Below are 23,254 nucleotides of genomic sequence, written 5' to 3'. Positions count from 1 at the left end.
TGTGTCATGGTGCGCTGCCGTCCGATACTCACTGAACGTGGCGCACTTCTGGATGCCTCAGCCAATATAATGCACATATGGTATCACTTGACTACCTATTAAAAATCCGCAATGAGGAAAAATCACGCATGTCAAAGCGCAAATGCGCGAGGTATTACTGTATGTGATCTTTTTTCGGTGGTTTCTTCGCTTACTTTTTGTAATGTTTATAAATTGCTGATATTTGAACTGATTCCTGCATTGGTTTGCTCTCATTCTCTGGGACAGAGGTTCTGGTCCCATTAGCACAACCTGGGTTTGTCCAGTGGTTGCAATGGGAATCGCTCCACACCCCAGTTTAAAAAAGTGTGATGGCTGCCTGAGAACTTCTTATTTCTGGTTTTTCTATATTGTGAAACTTTGTGGGGGTCTGAATGAAGCTGGTCTTGAAGCAGCTGGGCTAACCTGAGTAAGTTTATTTAAAGACTGGCTGGTCCTGCACAGACGGATTACTGGGGGGGGGTTCGATGACTGACGGCTGGCTCTTATTACTGCTGTTGCATCACCGTGGGGATTCAAACACAGCTTTCACGAAACAATGAGAGTGTCCAAACCGGTTAGTTGGCATTGATTTGATGCTGGCTGATCCCAGACCAGCATTCTGCACACGGCGGTTCGTGGCATCGGGGTGTGATTGACGGTTGTAATGACAGATAGAACACCTTCAGCAGGGCGTGACAGGTTGGAATGAGGATCTGTTCAAAGGAAAAGTGGCGAAAATTGAAATCTGCGAAAACAAAGTGATGTAACGAACTGGCAGAGATTCAACTCAAGGGAACAGAAGCAAACTGAAGTGCTCTGAGGTGAACTGGTCTTATGTAAATCGAGACGTTCTGGCCCAATGTTCAGGAGGTTCTGGGCACAGAGGCAGGGGATGAGTTGGGTTTGGTGTTGAAGGAGGTTTAGAACCTTTCCTTACTGGCTACGGACGAGAGGTGGGGTACACTCCCCTGGATGCGCCGCCAGCACATCACAGAACCCTGTTGAGAACACTGACATCAGAGCCTCTGGGGAATCCTCAACGTGGGCGGTCTTTTCATCCATTCATCTTCTTAGCCACTTCATCCGCTTGCGCGTGGTCTTTTCATCTCCGACATAAAAACAAACATCCCATGGTCTGCAGACGCAAAAAGATGGCAACCATGACGACGGTTCTTAACTTTCACGTTGAGTTTTGTTTGCGTTTGTTGAGAGTCCTGGATTGATTTTAAGACAGAATGCTTCTTTCTTCTTTCTCAGCCGTTTTCTGCAGCTTTGTCATAAAACAAAGCGCGACTAAACCATCCTCGGTTTAGTCGCAGGTGAAGCGTTGCCCGTTCACCTTTACCCTTCACTTGCTGCCAAGTAAACATCAGAGGTGTAATTATCTCCTCCACCCACATTCATTCCACCACTTTGACTTCTACTTGGTCCAACCCAAAGGTCACATGATGCCTGCAGCTTCTGGAGGCCATTGTGATGCTTGAAGGTTACATTTTTCCCTGACCACACCTCCTTCAGGTGCGCCTCACCCTCCATCGGGCGTGTCGAGCGATTCTTAAAAAGAAGGCGAGTCGCAACGTTCGTCACTCGCTGCGTCGACTTCACAGCAGAACCATCCATCATGTCCACCCGCGTCTCTCAGTCCTCCTTCTCCATGAGATCTACCGCCGGCAGTGGAATGGCATCCACCGGCGCCGGTTCCCTCATCGGTGGGCAGTCCGTCAGGCGCTCGGCCAGCTTGTATGGGGGAACTGATGGCCGATGGACCCGCATGTCCTCCAGTGGCACCATCGGTGGCGGCCAGTCGTCCTCCATGAGCTACGGCGCCTCCGGGTTCGACGACGGGCTCATCTGCAACGAGAAGTCCACCATGCAGAACCTGAACAACCGCCTGGCGTCCTACCTGGACAAGGTGACAGCGCTGGAGAAGGCCAACCTGGAGCTGGAGATGAAGATACGCAAGTACCTGGAGAGCCGGGTGGGCCCCTCCGCCCGGGACTACAGCGCCTTCTATGCCACCATCAACGACCTCAACAATAAGGTAAGACTTGTCCTCACAGGTGAGGGGCGTGGCTCAGGACAGGTATGATGAAGCATCACAGGTTACAGATGGAAGTGATGGTTGATTTATCATCCCTTGATCACCATTAGCTTCAGTTTGGCAACGAGTACCCTAACTTAAGCCTCTACGGCCTGGCTCCTCCCACCAGTAGCTGGCGACCTTCTGTCCAGGAAACATTTTGTGTTGAACGATGACATCATCACAATGTTGCTTCTGCAGATCCAAGCCGCCACCAGGGCCAATGGCGCCATCCACCTGAGCATCGACAACGCTCGCCTGGCTGCTGAGGACTTCAAGAACAAGTGAGTCCCCGCGACCGACGCTCCTCCCACCTAAACCGACACCCCTCCCACCTTAACCGACCAACCCCGCCCTCAACCAACCCTCCCCACAAGCGAAAACTCTCTTCCTGCTTGGCTAACAACCAAGAAGATAAAATATTTATGACGACACAGCTATTGAGACTAATTTCAGCACAGCTAGTTAGCTAAGGTCAAATTTCTTAGCTTAGGTCATGTTAGACATATCTCAGTTAGCATGACCACACCTAAACATCCACCATAAGAGCTGAATTTAGCTTAGCCTTATCTTATCAGCTGGCTAGTAGTGTTTTTTATATCTAATTTTAGCTAAGTTCAGCGTATCAAAATGTTTTTATTAACAGATCATGAATACATGAACTTTAAATGGCGCATCAACAACTTCATAAATTAATGTTGACTTTTTTCTACAATGATATTAGCTTAGCGATGTTGTAGCAGCAGCCGGTACAGATCTGGAATTCCTCAACATGCTATTTTTATTTCTTTTTTATTTTGGAATGCTAAAACAAAACTGGTAGTCCACAAATCAGTTTCCTGTGATTAAAGATCTGATTATTGATCTGATTGGTCTCAGACCTCAGACATCCGGGCAGTAGGGGGTGCTGATCGACGGGTCAAGCAGCAGCAACAGACCAAAAACGAGTGGTTTTCAGTTGTGTGATGGATGAATCGTGTTCCTCACCTTCCGCCGCCGTAGGTACGAGGCCGAGCTGGCCATGCGGCTCTCAGTGGAATCGGACATTGCTGGTCTGAAGCGGGTCCTGGAGGAACTGAACCTGAGCAAGAGCGACCTGAGCATGCAGATCGACGGCCTGAGGGAGGAGCTGGCCTACCTGAAGAGGAACCACGAGGAGGTAGATGATGGCTCCGTGGCGCCCTCTGGTGGCCGTTCTGCGTACTGCACCCGGAAACATTAGAGTCCAGAACCAGAACTTGGTCCGGTTTGTCTGTCTGCAGGAGCTGCGGGCGCTGAGGGCCCAGATGGGCGGTCAGGTCACCGTGGAGGTGGACGCCGCCCCCCAGGAAGACCTCACCAAGGTCATCGCTGAAGTGAGGGAGCACTACGAGGCCATCACCGCCAAGAACCAGAAGGAGCTGGAGAAGTGGTTCCTCGCCGAGGTGAGGCTGTGACATCACTTCCTGTCGACATGGAAGATGTGATGTGTTTGTCGAATAAATGTGTGTGTTTGTGTGTGTGTGTGCAGACAGAGGCATTGAAGAAACAGATGGTGACCCAGACGGTCACGCTCGAGTCGTCCAAGTCAGAGGTGACGGAGTTCAGACGGAGGTGCCAGGCACTGCAGATCGAGCTGCAGGCGGCGTTGAGTTTGGTGAGCGGCGCCACGGAATCCAGAAGTCACTGCAAGAAAAACACAAACAAAACAACGCCAATACATCAAGTTAAATCCTGAGCAGAGGTCAGCCCCGCCCAAACAGGAAGTGAAGAACCAGAATGACAAACCAGTTTCAACGGGTTCCCAGACTCTGATATCTAGAGGCCTTGATATCTAGACCGGTGTTCAGAAAACCCCAGTTCATGTCCAGTTCATGTCCAGTTCAGGTTCAGTTTAGGTCCAGTTCAGGTCTAGTTCAGGTCCAGTTCAGGTTCAGCTTAGGTCCAGTTTAGGTCCAGTTCAGGTCCAGTTTAGGTCCAGTTCAGGTCCAGTTTAGGTCCAGTTCAGGTCCAGTTTAGGTCCAGTTCAGGTTCAGTTCAGGTCCAGTTCAGGTTCAGCTTAGGTCCAGTTTAGGTCCAGTTCAGGTTCAGTTTAGGTCCAGTTCAGGTTCAGCTTAGGTCCAGTTTAGGTCCAGTTCAGGTCCAGTTTAGGTCCAGTTCAGGTCCAGTTCAGGTCCAGCTTAGGTCCAGTTCAGGTCCAGTTTAGGTCCAGTTCAGGTTCAGTTCAGGTCCAGTTTAGGTCCAGTTCAGGTTCAGGTCCAGTTCAGGTCCAGTTCAGGACCAGTTCAGGTCCAGTTTAGGTCCAGTTTAGGTCCAGTTCAGGTCCAGTTCAGGTCCAGTTTAGGTCCAGTTTAGGTCCAGTTCAGGTCCAGTTTAGGTCCAGTTAAGGTTCAGCTCAGGTCCAGTTTGGATCTGGGCAATTTCAGGTGGTTTCAGGTTTTTCAATGGGTGATTGAACATCCAATCGGATACCTCCTCTGTTCTGATTGGTCAGCCTTTTTTATCTGTTTTGGGGGGCTAGACCCTCGACAAGAACCTGTATCTACTGTTATAGCTTGTTATTCTACAACAGAACCAGGTCGGTCCAGACCTGATGTCCATGTTCTGTCCCCCCCCACAGAAAGCGTCTCTGGAGGGAACTCTGGCCGACACACAGAGCCGATACTCCATGATTCTGTCTGGGTACCAGTCGCAGGTCAGACCACATGTTTGAACTGAAAACCCCTCATTCTTCAGGTGCCCTGAACTGAGTCTGACCCATAATACTTTGCACACACACAGGTGACCTGCCTGGAGGACCAGCTGATGCAGCTCAAGGCCGACCTGGAGCGTCAGGGAAGTGAGTACCGGATGCTGCTGGACATCAAGACCCGGCTGGAGATGGAGATCGCCGAGTACCGGAGGCTGCTGGAGGGCGAGTCGAGCAGGTGAGACCGCCGGGTCCAGAACCCGGAGCACTGATCCAGAAACCTGGTCCAGAAGCTGATTTTCTGACTACGTTCTCATTGGTCGACAGAGCCTCCAGCTCCTCCTCAACTACGACCAGGCGGGTGGTGGTGCTGGAGGAGGTGGTTGACGGGCGGACGGTCTCCTCCACCACCTCCTCGTCTATCATCCGCTGAGTCAGTCGCCTTCATCATCATCATAATCATCGTCGTCAGTCAGCGACGCTCACCTGAAAATAAAAACAATAAAATAAAAATCCAAAAGTCTGTTTTCTTTTGTACAGTTCGTTGCCATGGTTACCTTCATTTAAATACACACTGTAAGGATAAAACAGCTAAAAAAGAGCAAAACGTATGGAAGCTGAGACAGGTCAATCAATCAGATCAATCAGTATGAGATCGATTAGTTATCCAGTCATCAGAGACAAGATCAATAAATCAGATGTGGCGATTATTATAATTCAATGAATCAATCAGCTGCAGACTAAAAAGGCTGAAATTAGAGATGAAAGAACATAAAATACTGTCGTCATAATTCTGCAGCGCTGCCCCCTGCTGGTCGTCTTCGGTCCCGACGTGACTTTCAGACGGGTTTGAACAGAAACGCTCCTTCAGGCTTCAGAGATGCTGCTTCGTCCTCAGAACGCGTCGGGATTGGATTTAAAAAATTTAATTAGAGGAAGAAACGTTACGTAAAACGATTTTTCAGTCTTTTTGCCTCGGAGGCAACAGAATACCGATCATCGTCTTGAACCGCTTGTCCTGTCGAGTCCTGGAGGGACGGGGGGAAAAAAAACTTTCCACAAAAAACAGGAGAGTCACTTTCGCCAACATGTCGCCAACAGCAGGTGGCGCCACAAGTCAAAGTACCTGTCAATGAAGTCTTACGACCAAAATAAAATTCAGCTCTACCAAAGGTCCTTACAGTAGCAGGCCACGCCCACCAACACACCTGTCATCCGTCAGTAATCCGACATCCAGGTCGACTCCCCGGTAAAAATATCTTCTCACCCGAACAAGTTCGGACTTTTTTTCCTCTCATTTTTTTAACCTTTTTTTTTGGAAGTGAATTTAAATTATAAACTTTTCAAAATCTTTTTTCTTCTTGTCTCCAAAGCTTTTGAAACCTCCTCGTCTCATTTAAAACCGGGTGATAAACGTGTCACTCACCCATCCATCTTCCTCACATGTGCTGACAGAAAGTTGAACGCCGTTTGCAGGTGCTGAGCACCGATTGGCTGCGCTCGGTGGCGGCGACTGACATACATTGTTTCATTAATCCCCGCACCTCCCCCGCCCGGGGCGACCTGTCAAGTCTGTGTTATGTAATGCGGCCTGGCTGTAAATCTCTCACCACGTGATGCGGAAGATGACTCCTTTCCTCTCCAAGGAGGCGGAGGAGCTGATTGGACGAGGTCATGTCAACAAAAACAAAAGAACAACAACAAACAAATATTAAAATGAGTTGATTATTGGTCGTTAAACGTGTCGCAGCAGCTCCGACTACGATATGGGTCAGATCCGATCTGGGAATTCTACTCCAGGTGGATCCTTCACAGAACACCAGAACCGTTAAATGGGAACAGACGATAGCGTTTTACTGATTATTGGTTTCAGTGATCCGAGATGAAAAATGGGTTTCAAACTAAAATTTTTCCTTGTTGTACTTTTTACATTTCCCGATTCAAAAGAAAAGATAAATCAGAAACTCGCCGTAAAGTTTTTCAAATAAAATCCACGATCCATGAGGTCGGGTTTTGTATCAATACATGTGAGTCATTTTTTGCTTGTTAACTCCGCTGAAGGTTTAATTTCCTGAAACGCCTTTCAGCATTTTGCAGGTTTCCACAAGACATGTGTTCAGGAGTCCCAAAGGTTTGGCGAGGGATTAAATATCAGGCCCTCTGGCACCGTTCATTCAGCCAGCACTGATTAGAAATGGGTCGACCTCACGGCCTGGGATTGAACGGGGGGCGATCCTGATTTGGATTCACTTACCCGCAATCACACGTCCAGCTCCCCAATCAACGCCCAACCGTCCCTTTAAGGCAAACAAGTTCAAAAGCTTAAAAGCCACCCGGTCCGAAATCAATCCGGTCCCACGATGTCAAAGAAACCTCTGGTTCCGCCCTTGTGTCTCAATCAGCACTTGAATCTACTGTATATTTATCATTCAGGTCTGAGGCCCGTCCTCCCATCAGTTCGACTGGGACTCCCTTTAGTGTTTTCATTGTTGCTGACAAAGCAGCAATTGTTCCAGGACAATACAAGAACCTGGTTGGCTTGGGAACTATTTTTGTCTTCGAGCAGAGACAAGTCGAGCACCGCTGCCGGGGTTGATTGATACCGGGTTTAAGAGCTTAGGCTTCACTCAGAGCTCAGGTGTGGTCACAACGTGGCCAAAAATAATAACCTGAGACCTCAAGGCAAATGGAGGAACGACTGCCGTGAGTCATCCAGGTAGAGTCCTCACGTGAACCCCCCGACCTCCTTCCCCCGAAGGACCCACCGGTTTGGCCCCATGACCTTCGTCATCACATCATCAAGTCATCAGCAAAGAAAATTTCTTTAATATCGATTCCTCACAATCCACGATGTCCCCTGCCTCTAGCTGGTAAGTCTGCTGAGATAGTCTCCAGCAACCCCCGTGAGAGGCGAAAGCGGAAGAAGCAGATAAGAAGATGAATGAACATTTTGTCCCGATTTCCCACCACAGGCCGTTAGGGTGGTGTCGATGGTGTAGAAGACATCACGTCGAAACGACGGCGTGTGGCCCAGAAGCAAATTCAGTTTCCTACTTTTTGTCATCGGACAATTTTTCCAAAGAAGGAGAATTATACTTTAACCGGAAAATCTCTTTCACATTCTCCAGTTAGACATGCACACACATATCTACATATACAGTATACACAGGCCCCTGAACAAACACAAAACACACTAGGGGCCTGTAGGCATGCAGTCAGTCTGTATACATAGGGGGAGACAGAGTGAAGGGTCGTGTGAGGGATTGCACCCCAAATCAGCAGCTTGTGGGGGCGGGGGGGGGTGCCTTGCTCAAGGGCGTCTTGGCAGTGACTGGGAGCCTTGGCACCATCAACTCACAATCCAGAGGATGTGTTGGCGGTAGCGGGAATCAAATTGGGCAATGTCCGGTCTTCAAGACGTCTGGGCCACTGCCAGGTCATATTAACTCAACTTCCTCAGTCTGGACAGAACCTGATCGCCGACAGAAGGTCGCGTTACCACACCCATTCCAGAAAGTACAGTACAGGTACAGTATCAACTTTTTGGCAGTTACACCAAGTGAAAGTCGACGCGTCGCTGAAACAGCATAACAAGAATCTGAGATTGAATCCAAACTAAACACTTTTGACCCAGCAGAGATTAACATCTGTAGCTGTTGTAACCTGTTCCTGCAGGTCCAATAGTCTGCATAGGAGCTCATAAAGATGTACAAACACCTGAACCCATGCGTGCAGAGACATATGAACGCACAAATCACGAACATCACAGAGGGATAAGTGACTTTCTGGCTTCAGGGTTAACGCGATTTTTCATGACACGTCTTCGCTCATCAATCAAATCTACATTTCTTCATTCCTTATTCAGAGGAACGTTTTGCCTCTCGACTCGGATCAGAACAGATGGAATTCGGGCGATTGGATGCTGAGCGGCATCAACTTTATGGAGACATCAGCGGAGTTTGAGCATAGTGTTCCCTTGTTTACCGTGGGAATTACGTTCTAAAAATAACCCACCAAGTAGTTGTCAGCCATATTTTAAGGCTGTCAAACTTCTAACCACCCACTCTATACACTTTTCTCAGGCAAACATGGATATTTTTACACTATTCACTCTTGTTTAAACTCTCAAGGTTTAAACCGTAGCAGTAAAATCAATCCAGTATTATTATTCTGTGTAGATAATGTTGGTGTCCAGCGTCCTGTCCTCACTGATGCACAAAGCCAAAGCTGAAGCAGACTACATCCTGAAGATAGTCTTGTTTTTGTTACAACCCTTTTTAAATCGTGGTTGAAAATTATTGCTGCTGTCATCTTTACGTTATAAACCTCCTTTAGTCAACAAACTGAAGATTCCCTTATTTTGTAATGTCGCCCTACAGCAGTGTTACTACTACCTTCCAGAAGTCCAACTTTGTGTGGTTAGCATCTGGTTAGCACCACAGTGCAGGAAAGTTTTGTCGATATTGTGGGTTTGTTTGGAAGAAAATGTTTGACTAATAGAGCTAACTTATCAAAAACTGATGTCTATTTGGAAAGCTGAACATTGTGTACCGTACAGGAGACACAGCATGGAGGAGATTGTTTGATGCAGAACTCAATGTGCTGTAAAAAAACCTCTAAAAAAATCTTAAAAATCTGCGAAACTGCAAGACCGTGAAAGGCGAAGGGCTTTACGGCAGAGGACGACTGTACTCAGAATGAAGACGTCTTATCTCTTGAGTTCAGATGTGATTCATCTTTGACTTTACTCATTATAGATCTACCCGACAACTGTTTGATGGATCTGAGCAGGTTGTGCTGCAGTTTCTACATTTGCAGTGATGTCTCCTGCTTCCAAAGTCAGATGTCTTACATCCATCATCGATTGGTGTTAAATTGGGGTGTGGTCGACGAGACAGGAAATATTGGCCAGCATAAACTTTCCCTGACCTCAACGCTGCAGCGTTTTTACCAGCAGATGGTCTAACAGGTTCTAAATGAGCTTGAAAGTCCATCAATACCGCTCTTCGTCTCTGACCCAATCAGCGCTCACCACGCAAAGGGCCATTTATACGCCTACAGCGTGTTTTAAAAGGTGGGAAAACACGGGGAAAACATGCAAACAAAATGTGTTGAACTCGGAAACTTCTAGCTAGGCAGCAGCGCCACCCACCACTTTGCCGCACCACCGCCTCAACTGATGGTACTTAATGTAACTCCTTAAAAGCCAGGAGGACCCAAAGACCTGGTGCTATAATTACCTCCTGAGAGAACACAGAGTCTGTTCTGTTCTCTGGTTTCTGCTTCAGGTTCTAAAGCCTCTCATGATGACTTAAATGCCACCTGTCACAGCCGAGGTACAGACAAAAGTAGTCGAGCAGCTATTATACAATCCTGTCTTTTTGGCCAGGAGCCAGGGCGTACTGTCAGGGGGTGAAAGAGTCCATTAAAGGTTTAGCATTCTGCTAAACACCCACAGAAGGTGGAGACAGGTTTTAGAATGACTCCGACCAGTTGTAGGTGTGTATTGGTTCAGGTTCAGGGAGGTCTCCAATGAGGCTGACTCCGTCAGGTCCACCGCAAACCCTTCACAGCTTCATGCACTCTGTTAGCATTGATTGGCATAACCAAAACTTGTCCATTCTATATTTGGCTAAAGTAAAATTGGGTCAAATATTGGCGCTATCCCTTTTTCCATCACTACTTAGCTAAAAGCTAAGCTACATGAGCTAAAAGCTAAGCTACATGAGCTACAACATACCGCCAGATGAGAACCTCAAACAACTGCACAAAGAAATTACAAGAACCCAACCTGGTGGTGGCGAGTTCTTTGTTTTCTGCGTTCACCTCAGACAAATTCAATAAAAACAATCACTTGTCATCTGCGTACATTCAGACCCGCCAACCGTTCTAAGTATGAATGCTAACAGGTTAGCACAGAAGCTACAGAGAAGAAGTCATTTTTAAAACCCGAGTACTGACCCCCTGGGCCCCGGGGCCCTTGAAGGGACCGAACCCCTAACTGCTCCCTGGGCGTGGCATCATCTCTAGAGCCCGTTCAAGAGCTCCTTCCCCTCAGGCCGACAGTCTGCCGACAGTCTGGTCATGTGACTTTTTGTTGACTGACTTAGACTCGGTTGCTAAACGTTGCTGGTGAGACATCAGACCCGGGAGCAGCTTCTCGACTCGCGTCAAAAAACGGGGTGTCCCTGTTGCCGTGCTAATCTCCACCTAGCGACGTTTATTTGCAGGCTAGCGCTCACAGCTCCACATGTGATTGGACTACTATAGCCACGCCCCTTTGACCACCACGAACTCGCAGTCCTCCCAGCGGGTCAGACTACCAGAGGCCCAGATCGAAAGAGTCTCAGAGCTCTGGAAGTACGATACTGAAAAACACTATCAAGGCCCTGGTCACCATGACGACCAAACAACCCAACCTCCAGCCGGCGGCGCTTTCCCACATGCGATGTCTGTAGCGGGTCGATGGTTGACAGGTGAGCGATCGCTGCCAGGAGGCGTTTTGTTGGCAGCTAGGATGAGCTGGAAAGTGCAGCGCCAGCATGAAGAGACCCACAACGCTATGTAGCAGCCAGAGGGCAGAACCTGGAACAAACACTGGTTCTGTAGTGCAAGTACCAACACCCAGGAGCTCCAGACCTGCACCACCACCTGGACTCAAACATCCACGAAGGGTTCAAATTGTTTCACGACATGTATGCTCACATCTCACGTCAGGAATCCTACCAGGAGACAAATGAGGTTTTCTCCTATTTAATGTATTTTTTCTGCAGGGTCAGGTATTTTTACATCAGAGGGGAAACCTGTCAGACTGCCACTGAACTAAATTACCCAGAACGCATTGAGGTTTAGTTCTGTCCTTATGCAAAACGTTAATCTGAAAAGCAAACTGAAGAGAAAAAAAAAAAAGGACCTGAAGGGATAAAGTGAAGAAGTTTATGGAGTTCAGTTCGAGTTTAGATCGAGATAAGATAGAGATTAGTTTGAGTATAGATTGAGTTTTGTTTGATATAACATATATAGTTAGATAGATATATACTTTAATGATCCCAAGCGAAACTCAGGTGACATCTGCTCACAAGAGATACAATAAATACACACAACAGTGAGAGAAAAATGGCACAGCCAAAAGACGTTGTATAAATTACATTATTTACATACTGACATAATTATAACAACAGAAAACAGAAGAACCTAGAATAAAAGGAAGTATAGGGACATGAAAGAAGAAAGAAGCATTGGGTGTAGATGATGTATAATCAGAAACACGTGGGTGAACCGAGCTGTAAACATCAATATCAGATTGAGTTTTGATTTAGATTAGTTTCAGTTTAGACTGAATTAAGATTGAGTTTAGTTTGAGATTAGATCGGAATAAATAGAGATTAGATTACATTCAAGAAAGCCTGAATCAACATGCAGCCCCCTGATAGGCTGACCCCTGTCACCTAACACCTGGCCCACTCATTGCAGTTTTCATTCACCATCCAGATCAGGAACTCCAGAATAAATAAATTTGACCTCCAACCACGCTTACAGATTGAGGACTGGGCGTGGCTAAACGTCTCCAAAGCACCCCTAAAAACGATCGCTGGACGCCGGCCAGTTCTCCAGATGGCGTGAACGTACATTCTGTCCCCAGTGGTTGTTGTGACAATCGAAGTTAAATAGACCCGTTAATGGCAGTAAATGCGTCCCACCCACCCCTTTTTGGTTTCATCTGGTCCTGCCGACCAGATGAAACCAGTTTGGCGACTGCGAAGCCTTTGTTTGTTGACGGAGCGCCTGCAGTACTGCCAGCGACCACACGGCTGGCGTGAAGATATTTTAAATCCACTTTACAATAGTTCTGAGTTATTTCACTGCATTCCATTGGGGTGGGTGTGGCCCACGGACCGCGCCCCTCATCTGCGGACCAGCCCACCTGAGCACCTATAAGAGAAGCCCTTCTCCTACCCTCCTCACTTCTCTCCCTCCACTGGGGCAGACAGACACCTCCTCCACATCTCCACCATGGCAACAGCCTACATCGGCTCGCAATCCTCCACCAGCGGCGGCATCAGCATGAGGCCGTCCTACAGGATGAGCTCGCAGAGCGTGATAGGAGGACGAGGAACCGACAGGAGAGCCTACTCCTCCGTCGGGAACGTCTTCAACAGAGGAACGATGCTCAGCAGTTACTCTGCAGGTGCAGGTGGAGGCGGGCTTTTCGCATCTGCTGGAGGTGCAGGTTTTGCATCGGCTGGAGGTGCAGGTTTTGCGGCGGGCGGAGGCGGGATGGACGACAGCCTCATCGGCAACGAGAAGTTCACCATGCAGAACCTGAACGACCGCCTGGCGTCCTACCTGGCCAAGGTGGCGGCGCTGGAGAAGGCCAACGCCGAGCTGGAGCTGAAGATCCGCCAGTTTCTGGAGACCCGGGTGGGCCCCTCTGCAAGGGACTACAGCCCCTACTTCGCCACCATCGCCGAACTGCAGGGCAAGGTGAGCACAGACAGGAAGCGCCGAGTCATGGTATTTTATTTAAAGGATTGCAAAGAGAAATTCTTTTTGCAAAAAATGCTTTTTTTTTTTTTTTGAGTGGATTGAAGTTTTTAAAAAATTGTTGACATGAAAAAGTGCGACAAGAACAAAGACCCCACAGATCACACAGATCTCCAAGTGCGAAAACACCCAGGTGGTACGAACAAGGTGAGGCTGCCACGCCCCAAAACTCACCTGAGATCAGCAGCGGCGTTCCGACGCGTGGGGAATTTAAGAATCCGAACAAAATTGTTTACTTTAATCAACGATCAATAATGAACTAATAAATAAATAAATGGATAGTGAAACTAGTTGCAGGTGTAAACCCGATTCAAGTGGACAAAAAAAGTACATCTGTGAGGCAAGAATGCTGAATCTGGGAGGGCAGAAATGGTGGGTCAAGTGGAGGACTCTGCCAACACCTGATCCAGGTGTGAACGGTGCCGGTTGGGCGTTGTCCTGTTAACGGTCTGATGTCTTCTTCGTGTCTTTCAGATCCAGGACGCCGTCATCGCCAGAGGAAGCGTCATACTGTGCATCGACAACGCCAAGCTGGCTCAGGACGACTTCAGAATGAAGTCAGTGACTCCTTCCTCACTCCTTTCCTTCTCCTCCCTCCCTCCTTCCTTTCCTTCCTTCGTTCCTCCGTCCTTCCCTTCTAGTTTTTGTGGGGAGTGCCTGTCAAACTCACCTGAGAAGACCGTTATACATCCGCTGGCAGCGGCGCTCCCCCTGCTGGCTGCTGCAGGAATTGCAGGAGGATTTATTATTTCATCTGTTCTATGAACAAAGAAAGTTTTTGAGAGGAATTCATAATTAAATCCGAAAAAAGCTGCAGTTTGTCAAAAAAATTGAAGTTGAAGAAACATTTTGACAAACCACAAATTTTTTATTTTTTTTTAAAGATCCATTTTATATTGTTCCCGTTAGCTTGTTTTAGCGATCGGGTGTCGTCCGACTCATCCGACTCATCCGACCCGGTCACACCCTGCAGGTACGAGAATGAGCTGGCCTTGCGTCAGTCGGTGGAGGCCGACATCGCCGGGCTGAAGGCCCTGCTGGCGGAGCTAGGAATGGCCAAGAGCGACCTGACCATGCAGATCGAGTCCCTGCAAGAGGAGCTGGTGTATCTGAAGAAGAACCACGAGGAGGTAAGGGGGACATCCCAGAACCGTCGTTGGGTTCCGGACCCTTTTCCGCTGTTACACCTCGTACGTCCGTCATCCTGCAGGACCTGCTGGCGATGAGAGACCAGATGAGCGGCCAGGTGAACGTGGAGGTGGACGCTGCGCCCCAGCAAGACCTCACCAAGGTCATCTCAGATATCAGGGACCACTATGAGAACGTCGCCAACAAGAACCGCAAAGACCTGGAAGTCTGGTACCAGGGCAAGGTAGGGGGGGGGAGAAGTCCAGCCGCGAAAACGCCTGACTTGCGTATCCAGGACTATGACCTTGGACCTCCTCCTCTCCTTCTCCTCAGGTGGACACCATATCGCATGACATCGCCACAGCGCAGGAGACCATCAGCAGCAGCTCGGTGGAGGTGAAGTCAGTGAAGGCTCAGCTTCAGAGTCTGGAGATCGAGCTCCAATCACAGCTCAGCATGGTGAGGTCGCTAACGCTAACCCTGTCCGACGACGTTCTGCTACTGCTTCAGCAGCTTGAGATTGTTTCACGCGTTCATCTCGGGCGTCTCCTTGCAGAAAGCGTCTCTTGAAAACCAGCTAGCTGAAATCCAGAACCGCTACGCCATGATGCTAGCCGGCTACCAGAACCAGGTGACCTGCATGGAGGAGCAGCTGATGCAGCTGAAGGCCGACCTGGAGCGCCAGGGACAGGAGTACCAGATGCTGCTGGACATCAAGACCCGGCTGGAGATGGAGATCGCCGAGTACCGGAGGCTGCTGGACTCAGGGAGCACCAGGTGGGAACGCATGACTCAGCAGAACGCTTGACATGTGGGCGCTAATAACGCTTTAGCATTGTTTGGTAAGCTAAAACCAACAGGTGACTGACAAGGTATGCGTTAAAGCTACATACTAAAAGCTACAAATGGCTATGCACTGCTAGCATGTTTAGCGAGCCTGACAGTTAGCATGTCTTTAATCTGTTTGTTCCTTACCGTCTCAAAACGCAGCATCATCCCCGGCATCGAGATCGCCACTTAAAGACCAATCACACGTCTGTCTGCGTCCGCCGCTGGAGACCACGCCCCCATCTTCATCCCGCCGGAGGCTCCTCCCAGCGGTCCTTCTGATGCCACTGAAATCAAGTTTGCTTTCAAGTTTGTGGAGGGAAAATTGTCACTTCTTGATGTTTGGAGTTTAAAAAAAAAAATTCTTTCTGGCAATTCAAAGAATAAAACTCTGAACTCACGTGTCTGAAGGTTTGTTTGAACTCGGGTTCAATTTAAAAACTTTTTTTTTTTTGCTTTCAGAATGAAAAATATTTTCAGATGATATTTCGATGTCGAATTTAGATAAACAAATTAAAAACATTTCACAAACTGATTTGGAATTTAAAATTTTTTAAAATTCTGATTAAGTTGTGGGAAAACCGTCAGAACATGAAGGCAACAGGAAAAAACATCTAAATGTTCACTGGTGATCAGAAATGCTTTGAATCGTTTACCTGTTGATGAGTCTCCGTCACGAGGCTCAAAATTACCTGAACTCTGACGTGACTTGAATGCAGCACAAGCCGGTCAAGTTTTAGTTTTTGGATGAAGCCGTTAATCTGAATATCTCACACAGAAAAACATCTTTATTTCCAGCTCGTCTTCCTCTTCCCTCTCATTTCTTTTCGTGAACTTGAGAACTTTTCGTTGAATCACAGACAGGAAACCAAGCAGAGGCGGGCGTGTCATTAGTTTAATAATTCTTCCAGTACAAGATGCTGCATCGTCTTTTTGCTGCTGTTTTTTTCTCATTTTTTTTATGAATTACATCATCGATAGAAGATTTGTACACAGTGAGCGATCTGGACGGGTGGGGCTTGCTGGGTTTTGTGCTGATGAGTTTTGGTCCCGTTGGAAATAACAATACTGAAAACTGACGATACTAAAGGAATGTCGACGACAGAAAGATCAATACTGGTCGATAAAAATAACAACATGAATGTCCGTGAGTACCACCCCACCCCCTCTGAGAAAAATACGACTAAACTGGTAGCAAGTACTCCAAAAAAAGTACTCACTTGATTGGCAAAAGTACTTGGAGAGACGCTGCGGACTGAAGCGGGGCCCCGTTTACCGAGGGGGGGGTTTAGATCAGAACCTGCAGGGTCAACAAGGAAACACCCACCCGGGGGTGAAGGGAGGGAGTCGCAGTCAGGGAGCCACGCCCACGTCCTGTTCTCGTCAGGCACTGAGGGGCGAAAGGAATCCGGACTTTGAACGCAACAAGGAAGTTGGCCATTTTTATAAAACGGATTAAAACCAACTCATCGCGTGAACGGAGTCCGCTGGGCGTTCCACAGCACCACACGGTGGACGAGAGGTGAGATTCAACCCTCAATTAAAAATAAAAAAAGACAACTCCGTTAGCTGGTGAGTGAAGCTAATCTGCTAGCCTGCTAGCCTTTAGCAGCTAGCAAAAAACGAGAAAACTAAACTAAACTTACTTGTACGTTAAAGTCGGGTTTGACCACCTGACGACAAATCGATCATCGATACTTCAAAAGTGTCGATGCTTTGTGCGTCGTCAGCTAACGGAAGCTCCGCTTACGCCTGTCTGACCTGTCTGGATCGCCATGGTAACGGACCCACACCTCACCAGGAGGAGGTCACGCCGACATAAACGGATCTGTTTGAGGTGCGTTCGCAGTTTTGACATATATAAAAAACTATTTTGTGCTTCAGGTGGGGGAAACAAGCAAATGTCCCATCAGTCATCGGGGCCCCGGTCCGCCAGGAGCTGCTGGTCTGGATCCGTAGAAAAATAAAAAGTTTTAAAAAATCAAGTATTCTTACTTGATTGTAAGTATTTGTGCTTGCGTATCAGTAAGTACTCCAAAATACGTCCGTCGACCACGCCCACCCACAGACACACGCTACGAAACACACACAGACACTTGCATAAGAGCAAATCAGTCGCCCCGCCCACATTTATAATGCAAAAAAGAGCACAAAAGGTATGAAAACGTATGAAAAATTCATAAGGAAAAAAAATTATATATCGTATTTCTTAAAAAGAGGAGTAATACTTTGTGTTGGCGCGAGGTTAAAGGTTTTTTGTTTTTTTTTTAGCTACTGTCGCTGCCCACGCTGCTGCTGCTCGCCGTGTCCGCCCGCTCCCGCTTGTGGATCTGCTCGTGCGCCTTGAGGTGCCCCGATTGGCTGAAAGTCTTGCCGCACTGGGGGCAGGCGTACGGCCGCTCGCCCGTGTGGATCTGCTGGTGCGCCTTCAGGTGGCCCAGGCGGCCGAAGCTCTTCCCGCACTGCGTGCAGCCGAACGGCCGCTCGCCCGTGTGGATCTTCTCGTGGGTCTTCAGCACGCCCGAGTTGCTGAAAGTCTTGCCGCACTGCGAGCAGGTGAAGGGCTTCTCGCCCGTGTGGATCTGCACGTGGTTGCGGTAGCTGGTCTCCTTGCTGAAGCTCTTGCCGCAGTGCTGGCAGCAGAACGGACGCTCGCCCGTGTGGCTCAGCTGGTGCGCCTTCAGCTCCTTGGATTGGCCGAAGCTCTTCCCGCAGGTGCCGCAGATGAAGGGGCGCTCGCCGGTGTGCAGCCGCTGGTGCGAGCGCAGGTCGTCGGCCTTGGTGAAGCCTTTGGGGCAGTGTGCGCACACGTACGGCTTCTGGCCCGTGTGGATCAGCTGGTGCCGCTTCAGGTTGCCCGCCTGGCCGAAGCTCTTGCCACACTGCGAGCAGGTGTACGGCCGCTCGCCGGTGTGGATGCGCTGGTGAGTCTTCAGGTTGCCAAGCGTGCTGAAGTTCTTCCCGCACTGCGTGCAGGAGAACGGCTTCTCGCCCTGCATGTTCCGCGGCTTCCTCGCCGTCGGGGTTTTGGTCGTGACGACCAATCCGCCGCCGCCTTGCCCCGTCGTCGTACTCTCCTCCGACGGCAGCTCGTACGGCCCCGCCCCTCCGAACACGGGGTCCAGTTTGCCCATGCTGTCCATCAGCAGGGCGTCAGGGCGGAGCTTGTTGAGCTCGGTGCGCAGCTCGGCCATGTGGATGGACTCCAGGCCGTTGTGCTGCAGGTGGGTGGAGATGGCGCCCGACTCGCTGTAGTAGCACTGCAGGTCCACCTGGTGGTCCGACTTGATGTACTCCAGCGTGTCCGTCACCTGACCAACACACAACCAATCACAGCTCAGTGTCAAGCGCTGTCAGGAAGGACACCAAAAGAACTACGTCCCTAAACACCGGATTGCGACCCGGTACGGTCAAAATAATGACGTTTTATTTTGAAATGTCACAAATGTGTGCATCTGTTGTCTGGACAGGTCTCAGTCACGTGACCGGTTACCAGCCGTTACCCCAAAATTAAGCATCCACAACTGTGACAACGTTCTGGATTAAAATAGCGGTAGATTATCCTGAGATCGCCCAAAAAGCATTGAAACCCGGCCTCCATTTCCAACCTCCTGTCTCTGTGAAGTGGGATTTTCTGCAGTGACCGTAAAGAAAACCAAACTACGGAGTCAACCGGACGTCAGGAACACAATTTGGGTGTCATCGATTCCATTACCCCTAGATGGGACCGGCTCGTTGTAGAGAAACAGACTTAGGGCTCCTCTAGTTCTCATTTTTAATATTACTGACTTCTTCACGCTTTGATATAGAAATGATCAGTATTTCTCCTACAATAAACAAACTGATTCTAAGTCACTATATTTCAAAATAAACGTCATTAAGTCACTTGAATCAAGTTTTTATTATAATTATTTCTTATTAAAAAGGATTTTTGTTGTAAAAGAAATTTTGTCACTGGAGCTGGTCTTGTTGAAATCGGCGTTAGCTTTCAATTTTTGATAAAAATATATTGTATGCAATATTTTTAGATTTTTTGTTCGACAGTCTACAGTCAAAAGTTGTAAAACTAAAGAAAAACGACAGAATCACGTGGTTTCCTCGGAGGCGGAGCTTTGAGCCTCTGACGCCACAACAGTGGAACCAACATAAGCAGACAACTCGGTCCTACCTGTCCAGGAGGACACGCCCACCCGAGGAAACACCAATCACAGCCAACAACGCAGTGATCGTGTTTGTTTGCCGGACAGATGAGTCCCCTGCTGCTACGGCTAACGTTAGCATGTCTGCAGCGGTTTGAACCGGTTTAATTAAATTTGAATTTTTAAGATCTTCTGAGCGATTGTGCCATTAGTGATGAAACTGCTAGTTAGCTGGCGTTAGCATGAGGAACCTTCACAGGGAAGGTGATAAAGGGACTGTTTAACATCCTGTTAAACTATCCTCGCTAGCTTTAGCATAAAATGCTAAAACTATCCTTATCATTAGGATGTGTCTAAAGTGGTATGCTAGCTAAAGTTAGCAAAGCTGCTTAAAAATCATTTGTTAATGACTTGAAAGAAAACCTGCAGCAGACGATTCGATGAGGAAACCAGTGATTGGTCACCGGAGGAGCCTGAGACCACGCCCCCAATCGAGTTATTGAACAGAATCAATCGTAAATAAAACCTGTGTGACATCACGTAGCGTGCTAGCATCGAGTCAGGACTTTCTGTCGAGTCGTGGGGGCGTGTCTTACGTTACCTGGGAGATGTAGTCAAACACGGAGCTGGGCTCGTAGTGCGACTTGTAGTCCAGCTCGTTGACGTCCGTGTGGTGGAAGTGGTCCAGGTGGTCGCCGTGGTGACCGTGATGCTCCGACTTGATGTAGTCCAGGCCGCTGATCTCCATCTTGATCTGGTCGTGGCCCAGCTCGGCGGTGGACAGCGGCTGGATCTCCGACAGGTCGACGGTCTGGATGGGCTCCAGGTCGCCGTCCTCCGGCTCGCTCTTCACGCACGGCAGCATCACCATCGGCTCGGCGATCTCCGCCGCCAGCGAGCTGAGCGTAGGGGTGGGGCAGTCGGAGGAGAGGAGGGCCAGGGTCTGCGTGGCGGTGGACGCCGTCAGGCCACCCACGCAGTCCGCCTGCAGCGCGGCGTCCAGCGGCGGGGGAGGGGAGCCGCAGTCCGGGGGGAGGCCAAGACCCAAACAGTCCGCCTCCAAGTCTGTCATGGTGAGGGGCGGGGCTAATCCTCCTCACCGCAGTCCGGTTCAGCAGCGTGAAAACGCTGAGGTTACAAAAGTCTTCCTCCTCTCCTCCTCCTCCTCCTCCTCCTCCTCCCCCCTGGGTGGGTCCACGTGTCCTGAAGGAGGTGGGGGGAGGGGCGTCACCTCGTGGGGGGGGGGGCTGTCGCCGACACCCGGTGATGATGTCACCACCCACACCTGGCTGGGAGAAGCCTGCAGAGCAAAGGACAGACGACATCAGATCAACTCGATTTTAACCGATAGATTCAGATGCAACACAACAAGCCCCGCCCAATCCGTTAGTAAGGCGGGGCTTGAGGGTGCGAGATTGGTGCTGATGTAACAGGTGGGCCGGTCTTCGTTCACACTCTAATGGAACCGTCTACCATCTGGTTCCTCAATCCGTTCTGAAACTTTAAGCAGGTCAGAAACCGGGCCAGCTGGGCGTGTTTCAGAACAATCAGCCAATCAGAACGCATTCCTTAACCTGACATCATCAGAACAGCTGAAGTCAGAAGACAATGATCAGATCAATCCCATCAGAATCCGTGACATCATAGGAAGATGATCAGAAATATTGATTGGGTTTCACGTGACTCATAATCTGATTAAACCCAACTAAACCAGATTAAACCCGACCAAACCTAATCAAACTCAACTAAACCTTAATAATCCCGACTAAACAAAACTAGACCTGATTAAACCCAACTATGCCTAATTAAACTCAACTAAACACAAGTAAACCTGACTAAACCCAATCAATTCTGACTAACTAAACCTGATGAAACCCAACTAAACCTGATCAAACCCAACTAAAAGACTCCCGTCAAACTGGAATAAATTCAGGTTTGTTTCGCTAATTCTATTGAAAACCTAAAAAAACACAATCTTTTTAAATCCAGGTGATTTAATCTGGTGCCCCCCACCCGACCCACACCACAAACCTTCCCCATCCTATATCAAACATGCCATTCAAGGTTTTCCCATCCTGCAAAACAACCCCCCCCCCCCCCAATCACACACAGTCAGAATGGACGTGAGGGGGGTGGGGGGGTCACTCCGCGTCACGCGTGAAAATCAGCAGAAACAGTCCGGAGCAACTCTAGAGCTGAACTATGGACTCATTCCAACACCCCCCCACCACCACACACAAACACACACCAAGAAAAGTTTGGGGTATCAACCATCACACACTGACCCCCCCCCCCCCCTTAAAAAAACAACACTCTGGTGGGGGTCTGAGGGGGGGTCGAGATTACCTGCCTCCTCAAACACTCAGGTAGCCTCAAACTCGCCACGCAGCCTCCGCAAACTGCCAGAATGTGGCGGTGATTTTCCCCGCAGACGCCCCCCGGTCTCCCCCCGGTCTCCCCCCGGTCTCCCCCCGGTCTCCCCCGCGTCGCGGCAGGAACTTTAACTTTGGTTCCGTCTTGTTTTCAGCGGAGCCGCTCGCAGCGATACAAAGACGGGGCAGGATGCCATGTTAGCTAGCTGGCTAAGCTAGCGGGCTGCTAGCGGGCTGCTAGCATAGCTAAGCTAGCCAGTGGCCATCTTGTTTATCACCCGAGCGTCGTTCGGAGCCCGCTAAGGCTAACTAGCGGGGCTAGTAGGTGTTAGCATGGGGAGGAAAGTGAGAGTGAAGCGGGGAGGAGATGCAGGCAGCTGGAGGGGGGCAGGCTCGCCTCCCCCCCCCGATTACCCCCCCCTCGCAGCGGGGAGCGTCCGCACAAAAGAGGCCAACTGTGTCCAATTACGAGCCGACACTCACCGTTAGGATGACGGGAAGCGGCACTGCGAGGCGCCGGAGCGCCGCGGAACGGAGCCGGGGGATCGCGGCGGGGACGGCGCTACGTTACCTGCCGGCGCTCCGGTTCATGACTGGATGTCCGCCGCCCGTCGCTCTGAGTCAGTCCGCCGGACCCGCCACGTCCACCTCGGCAGAACAGCCCGCCGCCTCGCCTCCTCTCCTCCCCTCTGTCACTCACCGCGTCGCTCCCTCCTTCCCTCCTTCCTGCCTGCCCACTGGCGGCGGCTCGTGCGCGCTCCGACTCACGCGGGTATGTGGTTGCCATGGGCAACCGCGGTAAAGGTTAGGTGTTTTTCGCGCGCAGATTCGCCTTCACGGTTCGCGCGCGCGACACCGTTGTTGTGGAAACGGAGGCTCGTGGTGTTTTAAAGTTTTTTTTTTATATTTTAACTTGCACGCGCTCGATGTGTTCTGATCAATGAATGAATGAATGGACGAGCGGCACGCGCCCCGCCGGTCCGGGTCACTGCGGTCAAGTAGCAATTCAATGACGTCACAGCCCACCAACTATGTAAGTCCTAGACTTCAGTTCCATAAATAGATAAATGCGACAAATTTAGAGATTACTTAACCCCGATAGTTTAAAAAATATTGATTTTTTCATTTTAATTTTGTTTTTTCTTTCCGCTGCAGTCAATATACTGACCAGTACTTGATATTTTTATTTTTTGCCAATTTTTTTGTTTTAATTTCCTTGTGTTGTTTTCTCTTTATTCCGTATATTTACATTTTGAATGTTTTTTTTCTCTGTGAATCTGGAGGAAACAGGAAACGTAGAAATTTCCCGTGATAAAACTTTATAAAGCTTTCTCATATTTTGTTTGAAAAATTAAAATTTGTTTTGTTAAAAATTACATCAATATACTGACACAGAAAAAAAACATTACATCATTAATTATCAAAATAATAATGTAATTTCCCCTTGCGGGATTAATAAAGTATACTTCTTCTA

The 23,254-nt window shown here is 49.1% G+C and overlaps 3 protein-coding genes and 1 long non-coding RNA gene across 5 annotated transcripts; 2 read left to right on the top strand and 2 right to left on the bottom strand.

Moving 5' to 3' along the window:
- Positions 1–1,591: 1,591 nt before the first annotated feature.
- On the top strand, positions 1,592–5,254 carry LOC137609111 (keratin, type I cytoskeletal 13-like). The gene is made up of 8 exons (XM_068335875.1): positions 1,592–2,062; positions 2,303–2,385; positions 3,104–3,260; positions 3,364–3,525; positions 3,612–3,737; positions 4,701–4,775; positions 4,862–5,007; positions 5,097–5,254. The coding sequence occupies exons 1-8, from the start codon at positions 1,643–1,645 to the stop codon at positions 5,200–5,202; spliced, it is 1,275 nt and encodes a 424-aa protein (XP_068191976.1). The 5' UTR covers positions 1,592–1,642; the 3' UTR covers positions 5,203–5,254.
- Positions 5,120–7,805, bottom strand: LOC137609113 (uncharacterized). The gene is made up of 3 exons (XR_011038296.1): positions 7,024–7,805; positions 6,380–6,427; positions 5,120–5,255 (listed from the first exon to the last, which is right to left on the bottom strand). It is a non-coding gene; the product is annotated as an uncharacterized lncRNA (long non-coding RNA).
- A 4,916-nt stretch (positions 7,806–12,721) lies between these two features.
- LOC137610163 (keratin, type I cytoskeletal 13-like) lies at positions 12,722–15,669 on the top strand. Its single transcript, XM_068337638.1, has 7 exons — positions 12,722–13,253; positions 13,788–13,870; positions 14,287–14,443; positions 14,524–14,685; positions 14,775–14,900; positions 14,998–15,218; positions 15,432–15,669. The coding sequence occupies exons 1-7, from the start codon at positions 12,783–12,785 to the stop codon at positions 15,460–15,462; spliced, it is 1,251 nt and encodes a 416-aa protein (XP_068193739.1). The 5' UTR covers positions 12,722–12,782; the 3' UTR covers positions 15,463–15,669.
- Positions 15,670–16,147: 478 nt separating this feature from the next.
- On the bottom strand, positions 16,148–22,545 carry si:dkeyp-113d7.1 (uncharacterized protein LOC407709 homolog). Of its 2 annotated transcripts, none has more exons than XM_068337636.1 (3): positions 22,264–22,545; positions 20,010–20,708; positions 16,148–18,580 (listed from the first exon to the last, which is right to left on the bottom strand). In XM_068337636.1, exons 2-3 carry the CDS (start codon positions 20,478–20,480, stop codon positions 17,537–17,539), a joined length of 1,515 nt encoding a protein of 504 aa, XP_068193737.1. In that variant the 5' UTR covers positions 20,481–20,708; positions 22,264–22,545; the 3' UTR covers positions 16,148–17,536. The 2 variants fall into 2 exon arrangements, with proteins under 2 accessions (XP_068193737.1, XP_068193738.1); XM_068337637.1 differs by having other exon boundaries at positions 22,352–22,545.
- Positions 22,546–23,254: the final 709 nt, after the last annotated feature.

Source organism: Antennarius striatus, chromosome 16 (genome assembly GCF_040054535.1).
Source record: "Antennarius striatus isolate MH-2024 chromosome 16, ASM4005453v1, whole genome shotgun sequence".
Classification (NCBI taxonomy): Eukaryota; Metazoa; Chordata; class Actinopteri; order Lophiiformes; family Antennariidae; genus Antennarius; species Antennarius striatus.
The sequence above is the reverse complement of the archived record's forward strand: the minus strand, read 5'-3'. Positions and strand labels throughout refer to the sequence as shown.